General features: G+C 42.6%; 3 protein-coding genes across 3 annotated transcripts; all 3 read left to right on the top strand.

The window, feature by feature from the left end:
• Positions 1 to 2,360: 2,360 nt before the first annotated feature.
• Positions 2,361 to 6,955, top strand: LOC107992878 (beta-hexosaminidase subunit beta). Its single transcript, XM_017048994.2, has 7 exons — positions 2,361 to 3,337; positions 3,966 to 4,191; positions 4,821 to 4,939; positions 5,029 to 5,401; positions 5,529 to 5,818; positions 6,162 to 6,421; positions 6,532 to 6,955. The coding sequence occupies exons 1-7, from the start codon at positions 3,086 to 3,088 to the stop codon at positions 6,707 to 6,709; spliced, it is 1,698 nt and encodes a 565-aa protein (XP_016904483.2). The 5' UTR covers positions 2,361 to 3,085; the 3' UTR covers positions 6,710 to 6,955.
• Positions 6,956 to 7,690: 735 nt separating this feature from the next.
• Positions 7,691 to 9,459, top strand: LOC107992888 (small proline-rich protein 2B-like). Its single transcript, XM_062079423.1, has 3 exons — positions 7,691 to 7,867; positions 8,079 to 8,283; positions 8,368 to 9,459. The coding sequence occupies exons 1-3, from the start codon at positions 7,691 to 7,693 to the stop codon at positions 8,382 to 8,384; spliced, it is 399 nt and encodes a 132-aa protein (XP_061935407.1). The 3' UTR covers positions 8,385 to 9,459.
• A 135-nt stretch (positions 9,460 to 9,594) lies between these two features.
• Positions 9,595 to 14,421, top strand: LOC108004023 (putative uncharacterized protein DDB_G0271606). The gene is made up of 2 exons (XM_062079421.1): positions 9,595 to 10,480; positions 11,407 to 14,421. Exons 1-2 carry the CDS (start codon positions 10,196 to 10,198, stop codon positions 14,419 to 14,421), a joined length of 3,300 nt encoding a protein of 1,099 aa, XP_061935405.1. The 5' UTR covers positions 9,595 to 10,195.
• The last annotated feature ends 537 nt before the right edge of the window (positions 14,422 to 14,958 follow it).

Below are 14,958 nucleotides of genomic sequence, written 5' to 3'. Positions count from 1 at the left end.
TTGAATCTTTCGATTCCAACGATTCTTCTTTCTCTCTCTCTCTTTCTCCCTTTTCTTAAAGAGGCTTGAAATTTGTCGCCGGATGTACGAATGTAGCGATTCGATTCGAACTTTTGTCGAGGAAATGCGCGAAATGAAAAATTCACGGGGGTAGATTTATCGGTGTGATCGAGGATCGTTGGTCGATGATTTGTTTTCCTCCCTGGGTGAGGGGAGAGAAATGAAAGAAAAGAAAAGAAAGGGAAGGAAAGAAAGAAAGAGGCGATGAGAACCGGCACGGAATTCGTTTCGTTGCGATTGTCAATGGTTCGTGAATGAAGAGTCAAAGGCTGACAAACGCAGCACCGGATCGAGAGTAGCGGCCAATCGTCCAGGGCTCCCCTATCCGAGAACGAGTATCGATTTTCGTTTCATTATGTATTTTTTTCCCATTTCATAGCCACTTTTTTCATTTTTTATCCTCAAGCGAGAAAATATTGAAAGTCACGCGGAATACGAGAAGCAGAAAACTCGAATATAAGCGTATAAATCGAGATTGGCGTTGCAGAAAAGTTTTCGAATATCGAAGGACAATTTTCGATGAATAAAAATGTAAAAAATCTCCTTCTAGATGCCAAAAATTTTCGATGGAAACGTGTCGAGGTGGCGCCCGAGATTCGTGACACGTTCCTGGATGCACGTTCCACTTCGCAGTCCCTCGTCTCACCCCTCTAGCGTCCGCCGACCCGGCGTACGACATCGCAATCAATGAAGCTACGATTCACCGACCAGTGCCGTATCACACTCTTCCCTCTTACGTTCCCATTTTCGCGGAATAAATACAGAACACGGAAATACCATTGATTCTCCCGACGATAATTTCGTAAAAAAAAAAAAAAAAAGTAACAATCATCTTGCAAACCTCGATGAGAAAAAGAGAAGGATCGTTCGTTCAAACTTGTTTCTCTCGTGAGAATTCTCTTGCAATTGAGAAAGGAAGAACGAATCGTTTCTCTCGAATCCTAGAGCGTTCATTCGAGATCGAACGAATATATGATTCTCGACTCGTATCTCTCTCTCTCTCTCTCTCTCCTCTCGCCCCTTCCACTCGTTGTTGCGAGTTTCGTATCGATCCCACGCAGAATTGGGAAATCGTGACGTTTCTCGGTCGAAGAATTTAAAGCGAAAAGACGCGCGTGTTCGTGGAGAAAAGTTAGGGATCGTTGCCACGAAGGAGAGAAGGAAACGCGCATGCTCGCGTTTTACGATCGGGCCACCGGCTTCTTTGACCAACACGGACCTTCTCCACGTTTTTCATTCCGTCCTAATCTCCGCTAAGGATGGACCCTCCTTCGAACTCGTGTTTACTCGATGACTCAAGAGGGGAATACTTGGAATATAGAAAGAGAACCCAAAGAGAGAATCCATCGTCAGACATTGTCCATTGATACGTTTTTTGATATTATGCGGATGATCCGATGTCACCGGTGAAATTAAAATTTCCTCCTCCTAGTTCGGATCGAGATTCGGCTCGGGAAGAAGGAAGCCTGGCGAATAGAATAATATAGATTTTGTTTACGTTGAAGGGATAGGTGAAAAAAAAAAAAAAAGAAAGAAAATGATGTCTCGACTAGTAATCGCGATGATCTATCGGCATCCGTTATCGCGAACTCTCGGTGCGATCATCGACCTTTGCACTTCGATGCCTCGCCGCCTCGATATTGGCCAAAGATAACGCATTCGCGCTTCGGTGAACTTCATTCCCCAATTAAGTTAGACATACGATAAATTACGTCTTCCCATTCAGATGGGATTAATTTCTAACGGAGACGTATTTGAATATCTTTGTTTTACCTCGAAGCGTTTTCGTTGTAATTTTAATTTTAATTTAATTAATTTCGATATTCTCAAATATCACGGATTTAAGGCTGCTTGGATTGAACGACAGATATTACGATTTTGCAGGGGAAATTGAGTTTCTAAATGTTTCGTAACCACGTGTAAAATTAGATTAGATTAAGAATTCAAGATCGAAATCGAAATTGAAATTCTATCGGTGCGATAAATAATGATTCTTTGCCAATTCTTTGCCAAACTTAGATCGTGTTATTTTTAATAATTGGAAAATTTGGGGAAATTGAGTTTCTAAATGTTTCGTAACCACGTGTAAAATTAGATTAGATTAAGAATTCAAGATCGAAATCGAAATTGAAATTCTATCGGTGCGATAAACGAGCGATGTATCTCTTTAATATCTTCGTTCTATATATCTTCGTTATATCGATTAAATCAAGGCCATCGTTCGATCTTGTTATTTATATTTCGCGTTACGGATCGTTACACAATTATAGAACGATCAAATCTGAAAATTATAGATTAGATTAATTATAGATAGACAATTATAGATCGATGAAACGAATGTCAATATCTGTCTTCAATTGATATTTCACAATCTGATATTTCACGTGTTCGATTTGGGAATAACCTCTCACGATACAATTAAGAAACTGTATACCCTGTGTCCACTCCTAATTGCTCGAATTTGTCGCATCCCGTTAAAAGTGGAATGCCGCAAGTATGAGGTTTCCTCTCATTTCGTTAACAAGATTATCCACAACCATCTTCCGTGGAAGAGTAGGTCCCCCCCGTGTACAAGTTCTAGTCGAGTCACAGACTTTTAACCTGCTCTTCAATTTCTTAAACTTAAACTCTTAAAACTCTTTCGAACGGAAAATGAAACAGATCTACGTTCTCCGTTCTACGTAAAAGAAGAAGAAGAAGATCTACATAAATCGACCGATCGAAAAATTTCGATTCTTTGGAAAAACTCGTTGCTCTCGTTATCCTGTTCCGTCCATAAAAATTGCACCGTTCGTGGTGTCAACGTTCCATTAACTGGAATGAAGAGTGCGTGGTCGGGACCGCGAGAGGCTGTCTCGTCCGCACGGGAAAAAAGTTCGTTTAAGGACACGGTCGAAGCGTGGACTGGTTGTTCCCACTTGACCGTGAGCACGCCGCCAGGCGAAGTGATGAAAGTTAAGTGGCGCGGTGTAAGGTCGTTACCACTTTCGTTACCGTACGCGTCGTTCTCTGCGTTCAGTAGACGATGACCACTCGCTGGCGTCGCATCGTTCCTTCCGCCGTCCAACACCTGTTCCTCAAAACAGCACCGATCGACATGAGGGCCGGGTGGCTTTTCTCGTGCCTGTTGATCGTCCTCGCCCATGGGGCGCACTCGTTGAACCCGGACGCTGGCCCCTGGGTCCAACCCACTCACGGCGAGCCCTGGCCAATGCCCAACCACCGCCACGTGACCGATAAGTTCTATCTTCTACGAGCCTCGACCTTTCAGTTGAACGTGAGTAATTGAAGAGGTGATCTCGTGAGAAGACTCGCGCGTATATGTGCGTCGAGCGTATCGGTGTTTTTGCCGAGCTTCCTCGATCTCAAAGTCATTATTGTTAGAGTGAACGTGCAAATTCTCCGTCTCGAGTAAGTTTTCTTGGCGCAAGTTTCCTCGAACATGCTTGGGGATCACATACCGAGATAATATACACTCGATTTCGCGCAATAATTATTCCTGACGAGCATTCTTAAAAAAGAATACAAAAAATGCTTGTTTCATTTGATCAAATTTTGTTATCTTCGACGTTCTCTCTTTTTCCTTCTTCTTTTTTTTTTATCTCAAATTATACGCTGCTCCGACGTATATCCGTGTTTGCAATTAGATGTTTTATTTCCCGTTATCTTAACGATATTACGTGTTCACGCGCGCGTGACGCGCAAAAAGAACGCCAAGTCGGGGAAATCCTATATCGATTAATAATTCCTTTAATTGCTGCCGTAATTAAAACTTATTATTATTATTATTATTATTATTATTATTATTATTATTATTATTATTATTATTATTGACGATAAGAACGATGAAATGTCGCGAAAATAATTTATTATTATTTTTCTTTTTCTTTTCTTTTTTTTTACAGGTAGTCGGAAAAACTTGCGACATCGTGGCCGATGCCGTTGAGAGGTACAAGGCGATTATACTGACCGAGGCACGAATAGCGAAAATTTCCTCTCAAGGTCACACGAGATCCCAAATAAGGGACAACACGACCATCACCGATACTCTCAACACTTTGAATATCCATTTGAGGGAGCCATGCGAGAAGGATGGCAACCATTGGCCCTATTTAGGGATGGACGAATCATGTGAGTCGTTTCAGAAACGTCCAATTACATTAGGGACGGTTATTTCTGAATTCCCGCGACAGAACGACGTCGTTTGTTTCTCGAACGACGGTTGATTCTTTATTCCCGAGCCAGCTTTCGCGCAGCTGGTAAACGGATTAATGTCAATGGGTTACGCGAAATGACATCATCATCATTTTTTCCCCATCATCTTCCGATTTCATACACACACACACAGCATAAATACGATCCCGTCTTCGTAACGAGTTCCAACGATTGAACATTTATTTTTCGAAAAAAATGAAATAATAGAGAATTAACGGTGCAATTGGAACGATGCCAGTTTGTCATGAAACATTTTTTTTTCATCGAGCTCTGCGATAATTCGAGATCAAATCGAGCTATTAAAATTATCTTATCTCGTACACGCGCGATACACCCGTCGCCCGTATCTTTTTCATCTAACTTTTTCTTCCTCCTCTTCCTTTTCTCCTTTTCCTTTTGCTTTCTTTTAAACAACGTTATCGTCGCTACACATATATATATAATGGACATAAAAATCTAGAAATGTTATTCCACGAAGATTCGGATTACTCGAACGAGGCATTTGAAAGGATCGATCGAAATTTAAACTCGTCGCAACTTTGCAGACAAGCTGAACATAAACGAAACATCGACGGTGGATCTGTTCGCGAAGACGGTATGGGGGATTCTGCGGGGGTTGGAAACCTTTTCTCAGCTCTTGGTCCCGGCCGGGGATGGATCGAACGTGAGTACAACGAGAGAACGTTTCGTCACGGGATGAATACAATACGCGGAAAAGTAAATATATCGTGTTTCTCTGCCTCCTCTCCCCAGTTGAAGATAAGATGCCAAAGTATCGTAGACTTCGCGAGGCTTCCGCACCGTGGACTCCTGTTGGACACGTCTCGCCATTACCTTCCCATTCACGACATACTGCTCACACTGGACGCCATGTCTTACAACAAAATGAACGTTCTCCACTGGCACATCGTGGATGACAATAGCTTCCCCTATCAAAGCTCCAGCTATCCAAATTTGTCCGCCAAGGGCGCATACCATCCCTCGATGGTGTACACGCTCAACGACATCCAGCAAATCGTCGACTATGCGAGGCTGAGGGGTATCCGGGTGATGCCGGAATTCGATACTCCTGGACATACCAGGTCATGGGGTTTAGCCTATCCCGAATTGTTGACCACTTGTTACGGTAATAACTTTGAGAAAATATACTTTGAATTGAAGAATATTTTTGCGCGTTCAATATTGCTCGTGCAATCAAGAGAATTTTTATCGTTTGGCTAATGTAAGATTTATCGTGAAAAATGATCGATTAGACGCGAAGGGGAAGCCGAATGGTAAATTGGGTCCGATGAATCCGACGAATCCGACGCTGTACGAGTTCCTCCGCCACTTATTCGCCGAGATCGTGCAAGTGTTCCCGGATCAATACGTTCATCTGGGCGGAGACGAGGTGCCGTTCGATTGTTGGAAGAGCAATCCCGAGATCAATTCGTACATGAAGTCGCGCAACATATCCAGTTACAATCTTCTCGAGAGCGAATATATCGGCAGGCTTCTTCGTATCACGGACTCGCTTGAGGCCAACACGATCGTTTGGCAGGAGGTAAACGTCTGTCCTTTTTTTTTCTATCTGTCTTACAAAACTTCGCTGGCAATAAAACGGAACAACGAATCCTTGTTTCGGCAGTGAAACGGCTCGTTACGTACGTCGACCGATAAGTATTTTCTCGCGCGAAAGGGATGAAAATATTGTTTTTAACGATGCTCAACGCGTTTTACGTTCAATTATACTCGTCGTACATCCGATGTTATTCCATTATTTCAAACGATAGCATCTTTCACCGATGCGTGTAATTAAATAACGCAAAGAGGAACTCGACTCCATCGCGATTATTCGAACGAATGGAGTGGTTTCATGAATTTGAAATCGTGAATCGCGTTCCCAGGTATTCGAGAATGGTGTGGTGATGCCGAATACGACGGTGGTGCACGTGTGGACCGGCGTCTGGGCGAAGAAGTTGGAAGAGGCCACGAGAGCCGGGCACCCCGTTCTGTTGTCAGCCTGTTGGTACCTGGATCACATAGTTAACACTCGTGATTGGAAGAAATTCTACGCGTGCGATCCTTTGGCGTTCAACAAAACCGTGAACTCGTCCCATTTGATGCTGGGAGGCGAAGCGTGCATGTGGGGAGAATTCGTGGACAGGTAATAATTTGCTCTCTTTTGTTTCGATACGTGAAAATTGATCTCGTTTTTTTTTTCTTTTTAAACGGAAGTAGAGATAGAATTATATAACGCGTGATTTCGTTTTCCAGGAACAACGTGCATCCGAAAATATGGCCTCATGCCAGCGCAACCGCGGAACGTCTTTGGACTTTTGTGAAACAAGACGACAACAAAGCCGCTCAACGACTCGAGGAGCACGCTTGTCGGATGAACAGACGCGGAATCCCGGCACAACCGCCGAATGGACCCGGATTCTGCGTGATGTAACAGAAAAGAAAGCAAAGTCAACCGGAGAATTTTGTCCGCATCTTTTCTTTTTTTTTTTCTTTTTTTTTATATTTTCGATCATAGACGAATTTCAATTTTCAATTTTCATTTTCTTCGCGCGTGATACCATTTCCGAGAATCGATCGAAACTGCTACTAAGCATGTTTACAAGGGAAATGTAATTGAATGTAAATTTTCTTTCTAGAGATCCTTCGTACGATGAAATAAATTCCTTCGATAATTCGATTCGAGAGATTTTTTTTAAATTTTTACTTTTAATGTATCTCATTGCAGAGATTAACGATCAATCATATCGAGATAAGATGACACGTTGCTCTAATTAATTCGATTAATTAATCTTCTCTCTTCGGATAGAAAAAAGCAAAAAAAAAAAATATGAAATTTATCCTTATGAGGGGCGAAAATCAAACGGCCATGTTTTCCCACGCTGTTCTCCCGTCTGAGAAAAAAAAATGAAATGACTGATTGAAAAGAGGAAGATCGGATCGTCCAGGTAACCAATAAACAAAACAAGCAAATTCATCACTTCGTGACCACCTTTCATCCGCACACCGTCAAAATTTCAAGTGACCCCGGAAACAGACTCCGAAGCGTGTTAATGTCGTCGTTTCTCGTTAGATTGGGCCTGGTCCAACATCAGGGGATCGACGACATTAAAATTCGTGGACATGGAATGGAGATATTGGCATAATTCCCTATAATTACACTCAACAATAGAAGAAAGTAAACAATTTTTTTTTTCATTTTAATAAATCATTCGTGCTCGCGATAATTTAATCGTAATGGAAAATATTATATCAATCGTTTTCTGATACACCAACGGAATAATATCATGATAAAATTAATCCATTTCTTTTCTTTTTTTTGCTCTTCCAACAGCTCGAATCCGATATTCGATATTGACTCTAAAATTGATTTAATTCAATTTCTTGTTTGGCGAAAAAAGAATACTCCAGAGATATGTCGTGTTACCGCTCTTGCTGTTCTCCATGCTGCTCTCCACCATCCTGTCCTCCGCCATCCTGTCCTCCATCCTGTCCTCCGCCATCCTGTCCTCCACCACCCTGTCCTCCACCCACTATCGTTTGCAGACCAGCCTGCCCCCCTCGTTGCCCCCCTCAACCAACTAAAACAACAGTGAGTTTCAAATATATATATATATATATATATAGTACTATATATTTCGAAAGATATGATACGAGTGGAAGCGTTATTTACAATTTATTATTTAATTTCATCGAAAGACTTAACAAACCCCTTTCCTGAGAGGAACGGAAATTATTAACCCTTTCGCTCGTAGTTCGTCGACGTAGCACAGAGTTAACTTGATAACTTATCTCGAAATTAGGTTTACCTGCGGCCTTGTACGCCTTGTCCACCCTGTTGCGCCATTCCTTGCCCGCCAAAGGTCGTCGTTGCGTGTGCGCCACCCCCACCCCCCTGTCCACCACCGCCTCCAAGCGTAGCTTTCGTTTGTACCAAGAAGATAGTCCCCTGTATGCCGTGTCCACCGCCAACACCGCCCCCCTGTTCTCCTTGTCGTACGATTTGCAGTTAGTTTCCCCATAAATATCCTCCAAGAGCAAAATGTGTATGTGTTTTTTACATGTAATTAACGCGATTTTCATTGGGCACAGTGTCGCACTCCTGTTAACACCAAGGAGCAAGGAGTTCAAATAGTTTCTTTCAAAGGATTCGAGGACCAGACTCGTGGAATCTAACGAGAATCATCGACAGAAGCGTGATATCGAATTTTTATATAGGGAAAGAAGGTGAATTATTGTAACGATAACGTAATATGTAGAGTAAAATTATCGGATATATCAAGTTTTACTTTATTATTTTCAGGAAAAGATATCCGAGATTTATCGAGGAAAATTCTGTCGCGATAAGATAATGAAGATAATCGGATCGAAGAAATATTGATCAACGAGGAACGGGATGTGTCTGTTCATTATAAAAACATCCATCTGGCTACTGGATACCGAAAGTTGCGGCGAAAGAAGCACGATGATTCCAATTTCGTTCATTGAGTTTTTTAATCAAATCGCTTTCCAATTAGAGAAACCTAATTTTACCCTGAAATCGTCGTAGAGAAGAGAATTAAAAAAAATCGCATCGAATAATCCAGAGAATTAATCGATTTAAACCACCGCGGCCTTATTATCGAAAAAACGACGCGAAATCAAAATGGAGAAATCATAGACGAGGAATTTTATTGGAGAAAGTCATCGCTATTTTTTCAATTTCAGATAATTTTAATCGAATGCCCGCTATTTCCACGCGAGTTCCGCGTTTACGTTGCATCGGCATGTATTTTCCTCCCTAGATAAGTGCAACGTGATGCAACGTGAAAGAACTACGTGGAAAAGAATCGATGCTTATCGATAAATATTATCGATCTATTCGTATCCCATCATATCATCATTCTTAAGTGGACGAACGTGAGTACGATGTACTTCAGTATTTGATCACGTTGATCGCAATAGAAAACAGGTACCATTCATTTTTTACTGTGATTTTTTTTTTTTATGAATCAAGTCACGTTGTCAAGGTTTTGGTACGGTTGCGACAACGGAATGACTGATTTTGTCGTATCACGTTCGAGGTGAAAATTTTGAAGTTATCTCAGAGTTTATCAACCTCAAATAAAACGGAAAAAAATAATACTATCACGTATTCTGTGTGCTTCTTTTTGTACATGATACGTAATAAAAATAGCAAAAGTATACCTGTGTCGATTTATTACCAAATACTCGTCCAATATCATCTTTCGTTCACACTGCCTTTTTCCCATCCCTCGATTTCGATAAATTTCGGATCAATTTAAACTCGGCCAAATATTTCGTGGAATGAGTCTTCTTCTTCGATAAAAGAAATTGGTCGATGCGGCTCGTGTATCTGTCGGATAGGATAGATGGATATAGACAGATAGAAATTTTAAAATTCGAAACGTGTCTCCATGGCAACGGAGGCCAAACCTTCAAACCTTGAAAAATCTAGCTGTCAGAGTTTTCTGTTTCTTCTGGCGGTGATGTGAAATCCGAGCTAGAAAGTTATTCGGCCTATTCTAGACGATGCTTCACTAAACATTCCTAAAAAAACTCTGGACAAAATTCCGAACGAAAATGAACAAAAGGTACAACTTTTCATCGACTCACCAAACTTATTCCCTTCGATTCCCCACGATGCACGATGGATCTGGTTGGATAGGGGGGCTGATCAAGGGGGGTTATCCTTCGTTCGGTTTGCCCGTAACGCGGTTGCGATATTTTCTCGCGCAGGAAAACTTCAGCGGACAAAAGCAGACAGAGAGGAACGTCCAGGCGACCGAGCACCGGCAACTTACACGGGAAGGCGAACGACGTCCAGCAAAATGTTCAACGAGCCGAGAGAGTGTCGTCTACGCACAATCTAGCCGAGCCGGCTGTTAATACGCCGGTCAACAAATCCGTGGACGTTTCCATGCCGAAGACACGATTCAGTTCCCAGGATAGAAACAAGGATGTCAAATCGTCATGTTCCCCGAGGCTGAAATACTTCCCCATAGAGAAAATCAAAAAGTTGGAAACACCTCCGTCCTTCTGTCCCGAGCCGATGGGCGCTTTGATCGCTCAACAAGATCCCAATGAATCTGGAATCTTGTACGTGTCCAAGAGTCCGGAGAGAAATCGCGACAGTGGCCAAGGTGACGCCACGGTTGTCGCTCAGCATTTGCATCAGCACCAGTATCACCAACATCAGCCGCAAGTAAATCGTTTTTTTTCTTTCACTCTTTATTTTTCGTCCCTCTCTTTCTTTCTTTCTTTCTTTCTTTCTTGGAAGACGAACAGGCAAACAACTTTTTCCACTTTTAACTCGTTCGAGGCAAAACGTCGCGCACATCTCGTTTCTTTCGAACGAAATCTAAAAGTTAAAGCAGACATTAAACGTTCGTTTCGAGCTACGATTCCAAAATGAATGGAATGAAATTAAGAAGGGGAATCCAATTTCAAAATATAAACATACGCGTATGTGACAATGTTTATTATTATATCGTCTGTTTATAGGAAGTAATTTGAGACAAGCAAAAATTCGAATGTTATCATTCTCTCTCTTTCTCTCTATGTAATGTATATATATTAATTTACTTACATTCGCAAAGATCAACATACGATATGAATTAAAGATTCTATACTACACTACACTACGAATATCATTCATAAAACAGATTTTCGAGAACAATAAAAGTTACGAGTCGAGTATGTTAAAGTTAAACAAATTAATCGTTTCAGAATGTACACATAATGTAATTTGAAACAATCGAGAATTCTGATTAACTTGTTGAACAAATGTAATTTACTTGCAACATCTTAAAACAAGAAACGAACGTTATGCCTTTATATATATTAAATTAATTTATTTAATGATATTCGGAAAAATCGATTCCAATTAAAGATTCTATACTACGAATATCGTTCAGAGAACGCATTTTCGAGCGCGTTAAAGTTAACAAATTAATAATTTGTCGACAATCGAAAATTCTTAACTCTTTGAAAAAATATAATTTACGAAATGAAACGTTGGCTCGAAACGAGTCATCTTGTTAAATTCGATTAATCTACTTAATATTATTCGAAAAGATAGAAGACACTTTCGAGAACAGTACGTTAAAGTTAACAAATTAATCGTTTCAGAATATGCACACAATGAGCCAGCAACAGGTCACACCTCGGCAGGTAGTGCATCAGATCGGTCACGTGAATCCGCACTCGGAGAGCGCTATGTTGTCGCAACAAGTTCCGAACCTTCAGTCTCATCGTCCTCACGTGCCACACAGCGGCCGAGAATATTCTCCCCAGAAGAACGCTCAATCGATTCCCGCGAATCCGGAAAATCGTGGAGCGGCGACAACTCAGCAGGGCGGCGGAAACGCTTCCGAGCAAATGGGGGAGCAAGCGAACGTGAAGACCGAGAAGAGCTCGCCGAGCGTGGAGGACGATACGTACGAGAGACAACCTGTGGGAGGTCGAAATGCGGCGCTTTACAGGCAACTGGTGATGAACAACAGGCAACAGCAGGGGCAACAACAGCAGCTCAATCCCCAGTTTCCTGGCGACGGTTCGGTGGCGATGAATCAATTCGCCGTGTTGGCCAACCAGGCAAACGTTAACAATCCGCACGGTTATAATCACGTTGTAACGTGCGCGAATCTTCAAAACCCTCAGAACCCTCCGCAGAATCCGCAGAGCGTGCAGAATCCGCAGCAACTTTATCAGCAGATGCAACAGAATATGGCGCAGCAACAGCAGATGCAGCAAAGGGCGATGAACTATCAGATGCAAATGATGAGGAATCAAAGATGCCAGACGGCGCCTCCCAATTACAGCGGGATGACTTCACCCCAGGACGCGACCGCGACTCAGATGAGAAATCTGAGAATGATGGGATCGATGCAACTGAATTACCCAGTACAGGATCACAACATCGTTAACGCTGCCAATGGATTGTACAGGAATAACAATAATAACGGGAACAACAACAATAATAATAGTAATCAGTTGGCCGAGTATTCCAGCGTCAAGGCGCAGTTGAAATCTTACAACGTCGACGTGGTGAACGGGAATCAGACGTTGTACAGGCCGCAGAATCAACAGCAACAGCAACAACAACAGCAGCAGCAGCAGTTCATGGCCCAATATCAACCGGATGCAATCGCGTATCAACAACAAATGCAGCCTCAACAGATGCAGCAAATGCAAGCGCAACAGATACCGTTTCAACAACAGCTATACAGAAATCCGATGATGCAGGGACACCAGAACGCGATGGTCTACAATCAAGCGGGATATAATCAGCAGATGAATCCCGGACAACAACAGATCATTCCGATTCAGCAGCAACATTTGGAGAACAATCCGGAGAGAATACAAGGTCAGCACGGGAGGAAAAGGGGGTTGAAGTTCACGCATGGGATGATACGTGACCAAGAAAAATTATTGGCCACGATGAAGCAGCAAAGGGTGCCGATAGACATAATGAAGAGGCAATTCGAAACGTTGTTGAACGAGCAACGAAAGCATTTGGAGTATCTGGAGCAGCAGGACAACATGTTGGAGGAGATGAAGCCCGTGGTGGTGACTCGGAAGAGGAAGCAGCAAGACGAGAAGCCCGAATGGATGATTCATTTAACACCTCCGAGATTATCTTATCTGGAAATAGAGAGAATGCAAGAGCAACGAAGAAAGGAGCGGGAATCTCACGAAATGGAGTTGATGCAACAGCAACAAGTACAACAACAGCAGCAGCACCAACAGCAACAACATCAGCACCAACACCAGCAACAACATCAGCACCAACACCAGCAACAACACCAGCAACCGCAACAGCAATATCAGGCGATGGACGAAATGTCGCGTCAACAGGTTCCCGTACAGGGCATCAATCAGCAAAATTATCAGCATTATCGGCAACAGGCTAATTGGCAACAGCAACAGAGAACTTCCCGGCAATATAACAGTGCTCGACCTTATGCTGTTTCAGGTCCCGGTAACGTAAACGAATCGATAAAGACGATGAAATATCAACAACAAAACGTGCCCCATCAGTATCATCAGTATCAACAATCCCATCATCAGCAACCTTATCAACACACTCACCAGCATCTTCATCAACAGCCTCATCAGGAATATTACAATCCCCAACAGTATCAACAGTATCAGCAATATTATCAGGCTCTTGCTGCCCAACAACAGAATCGTGAACACGTTCAACCATCCGATCAAATGCCCGTGTACGAGGATCAAAATAGACCGTCCACGGAGCCGTCCAGTTTGTTAAAGATACGCCGATACAGGAACGAGATCCGGCCTCAAAGGCGAAACAACGGATTGCAGGAGCCGGAGATGGCGAAGAGGCAACTGGAGGAGTTTAGAATATCGGCGGAGATCAGGAAGGGATTGGAGTACATAGCCAATCTGGCTCCTAAGAAACGGGCAGTGAGATTGAACGGGATGCAAGAGAGCAACGAGTTGGAATCGCAGTTCCAGCAACGTTTGATCACGTCGGCGTTGCCCCAATCCGTTCAAAGAATATCCGCAAACGGTTTGGAGAACACTAGGAATCCGAACAATCCGCCGACCCAACGATTATCCAACTTGAAGAAGATGGAACACGAGTATTTGAGGGAGTATCCCAGGCAGAAGCAGAACAATCCGAGGACGTGTTACAGCGTCCCGGCCGAAAGGGAGAATGGCTCGATGGCCATGGATCAGCAGCAACAACTGCAACAATTCCAGCACCAGATCTCCCAACAACAATTCCCTGTTGCGCAGAACTCGAGCAAATCTTACAACGAAAGGAATCAATTGTTACCACGAACGAACTCGACGTCCTACAGATTCGACGCGAATTATCCTCAACATTATCAACAGATGCAGCAATATTATCAAAATTCGAAAAATTTGGCGAGGAATCACGGGGAGGGCGATATGGGATCGACTCAGAGAATAGAGCAGAACAAGGGGAATTTCGATCACGCGGGCGGTGACGCCAGCGAAAATATGAATAACGGGGCAGTGCATGGACAAATGACGGATGGGAAGATACCGTATCAAAGGATATATTACAGCCAGCCGGATATTCACGAGTCGAGAACAATCGGGGGTGTGAGATATTTGGCCAGGAAACAGGATTACATGCCCAATCAGTAGCGGATCATGCCGAAATGGAAATTTTGAACGGGTCGATGTATTGACAAACTTCTTCTTCTTCTTCTTTTTTTTTTTACATCGTTTTATTTTTTTCGCTTTTGTAGTTTTGTTTTGATTGGCACGTCTTTTGTGCATTTTTTTAGAAGAACTTTTTATTGTCTTTGTATGTGATTTTTTAATTATTTTGTAGCGAACCCGCTCCTTTGAATCAACGAGTCATATTCTGTGACTCTGCTCGATTTCAATGGGATGTGGTTTGGATTTTTATGAATTTTTGAGAATAAAATGTTTTTAATAACCCCTTTTTATAAAACCATCGATCTTTGTTTTGTCTCGATGAAATATTTTGAGAAAAATAATAACAAGAGTATCGCGAGCTCGTCGAGTCGGAACGATAACGAACGTGTCCACGAGGTCCTATTTCGTCCTATTCATCTCGGATAGTTGTTCCCTTTCAACGCCAAATACATCCTCGTTGCTAGAATCGCTGCTTTTCTTCATTCCTTCCTTCCTTCCTTCCTTCCTTCCTTGGCGCGC

This window comes from Apis cerana, linkage group LG9 (assembly GCF_029169275.1).
Source record: "Apis cerana isolate GH-2021 linkage group LG9, AcerK_1.0, whole genome shotgun sequence".
Classification (NCBI taxonomy): Eukaryota; Metazoa; Arthropoda; class Insecta; order Hymenoptera; family Apidae; genus Apis; species Apis cerana.
This window is presented reverse-complemented; position numbering and strand designations above follow the sequence as displayed.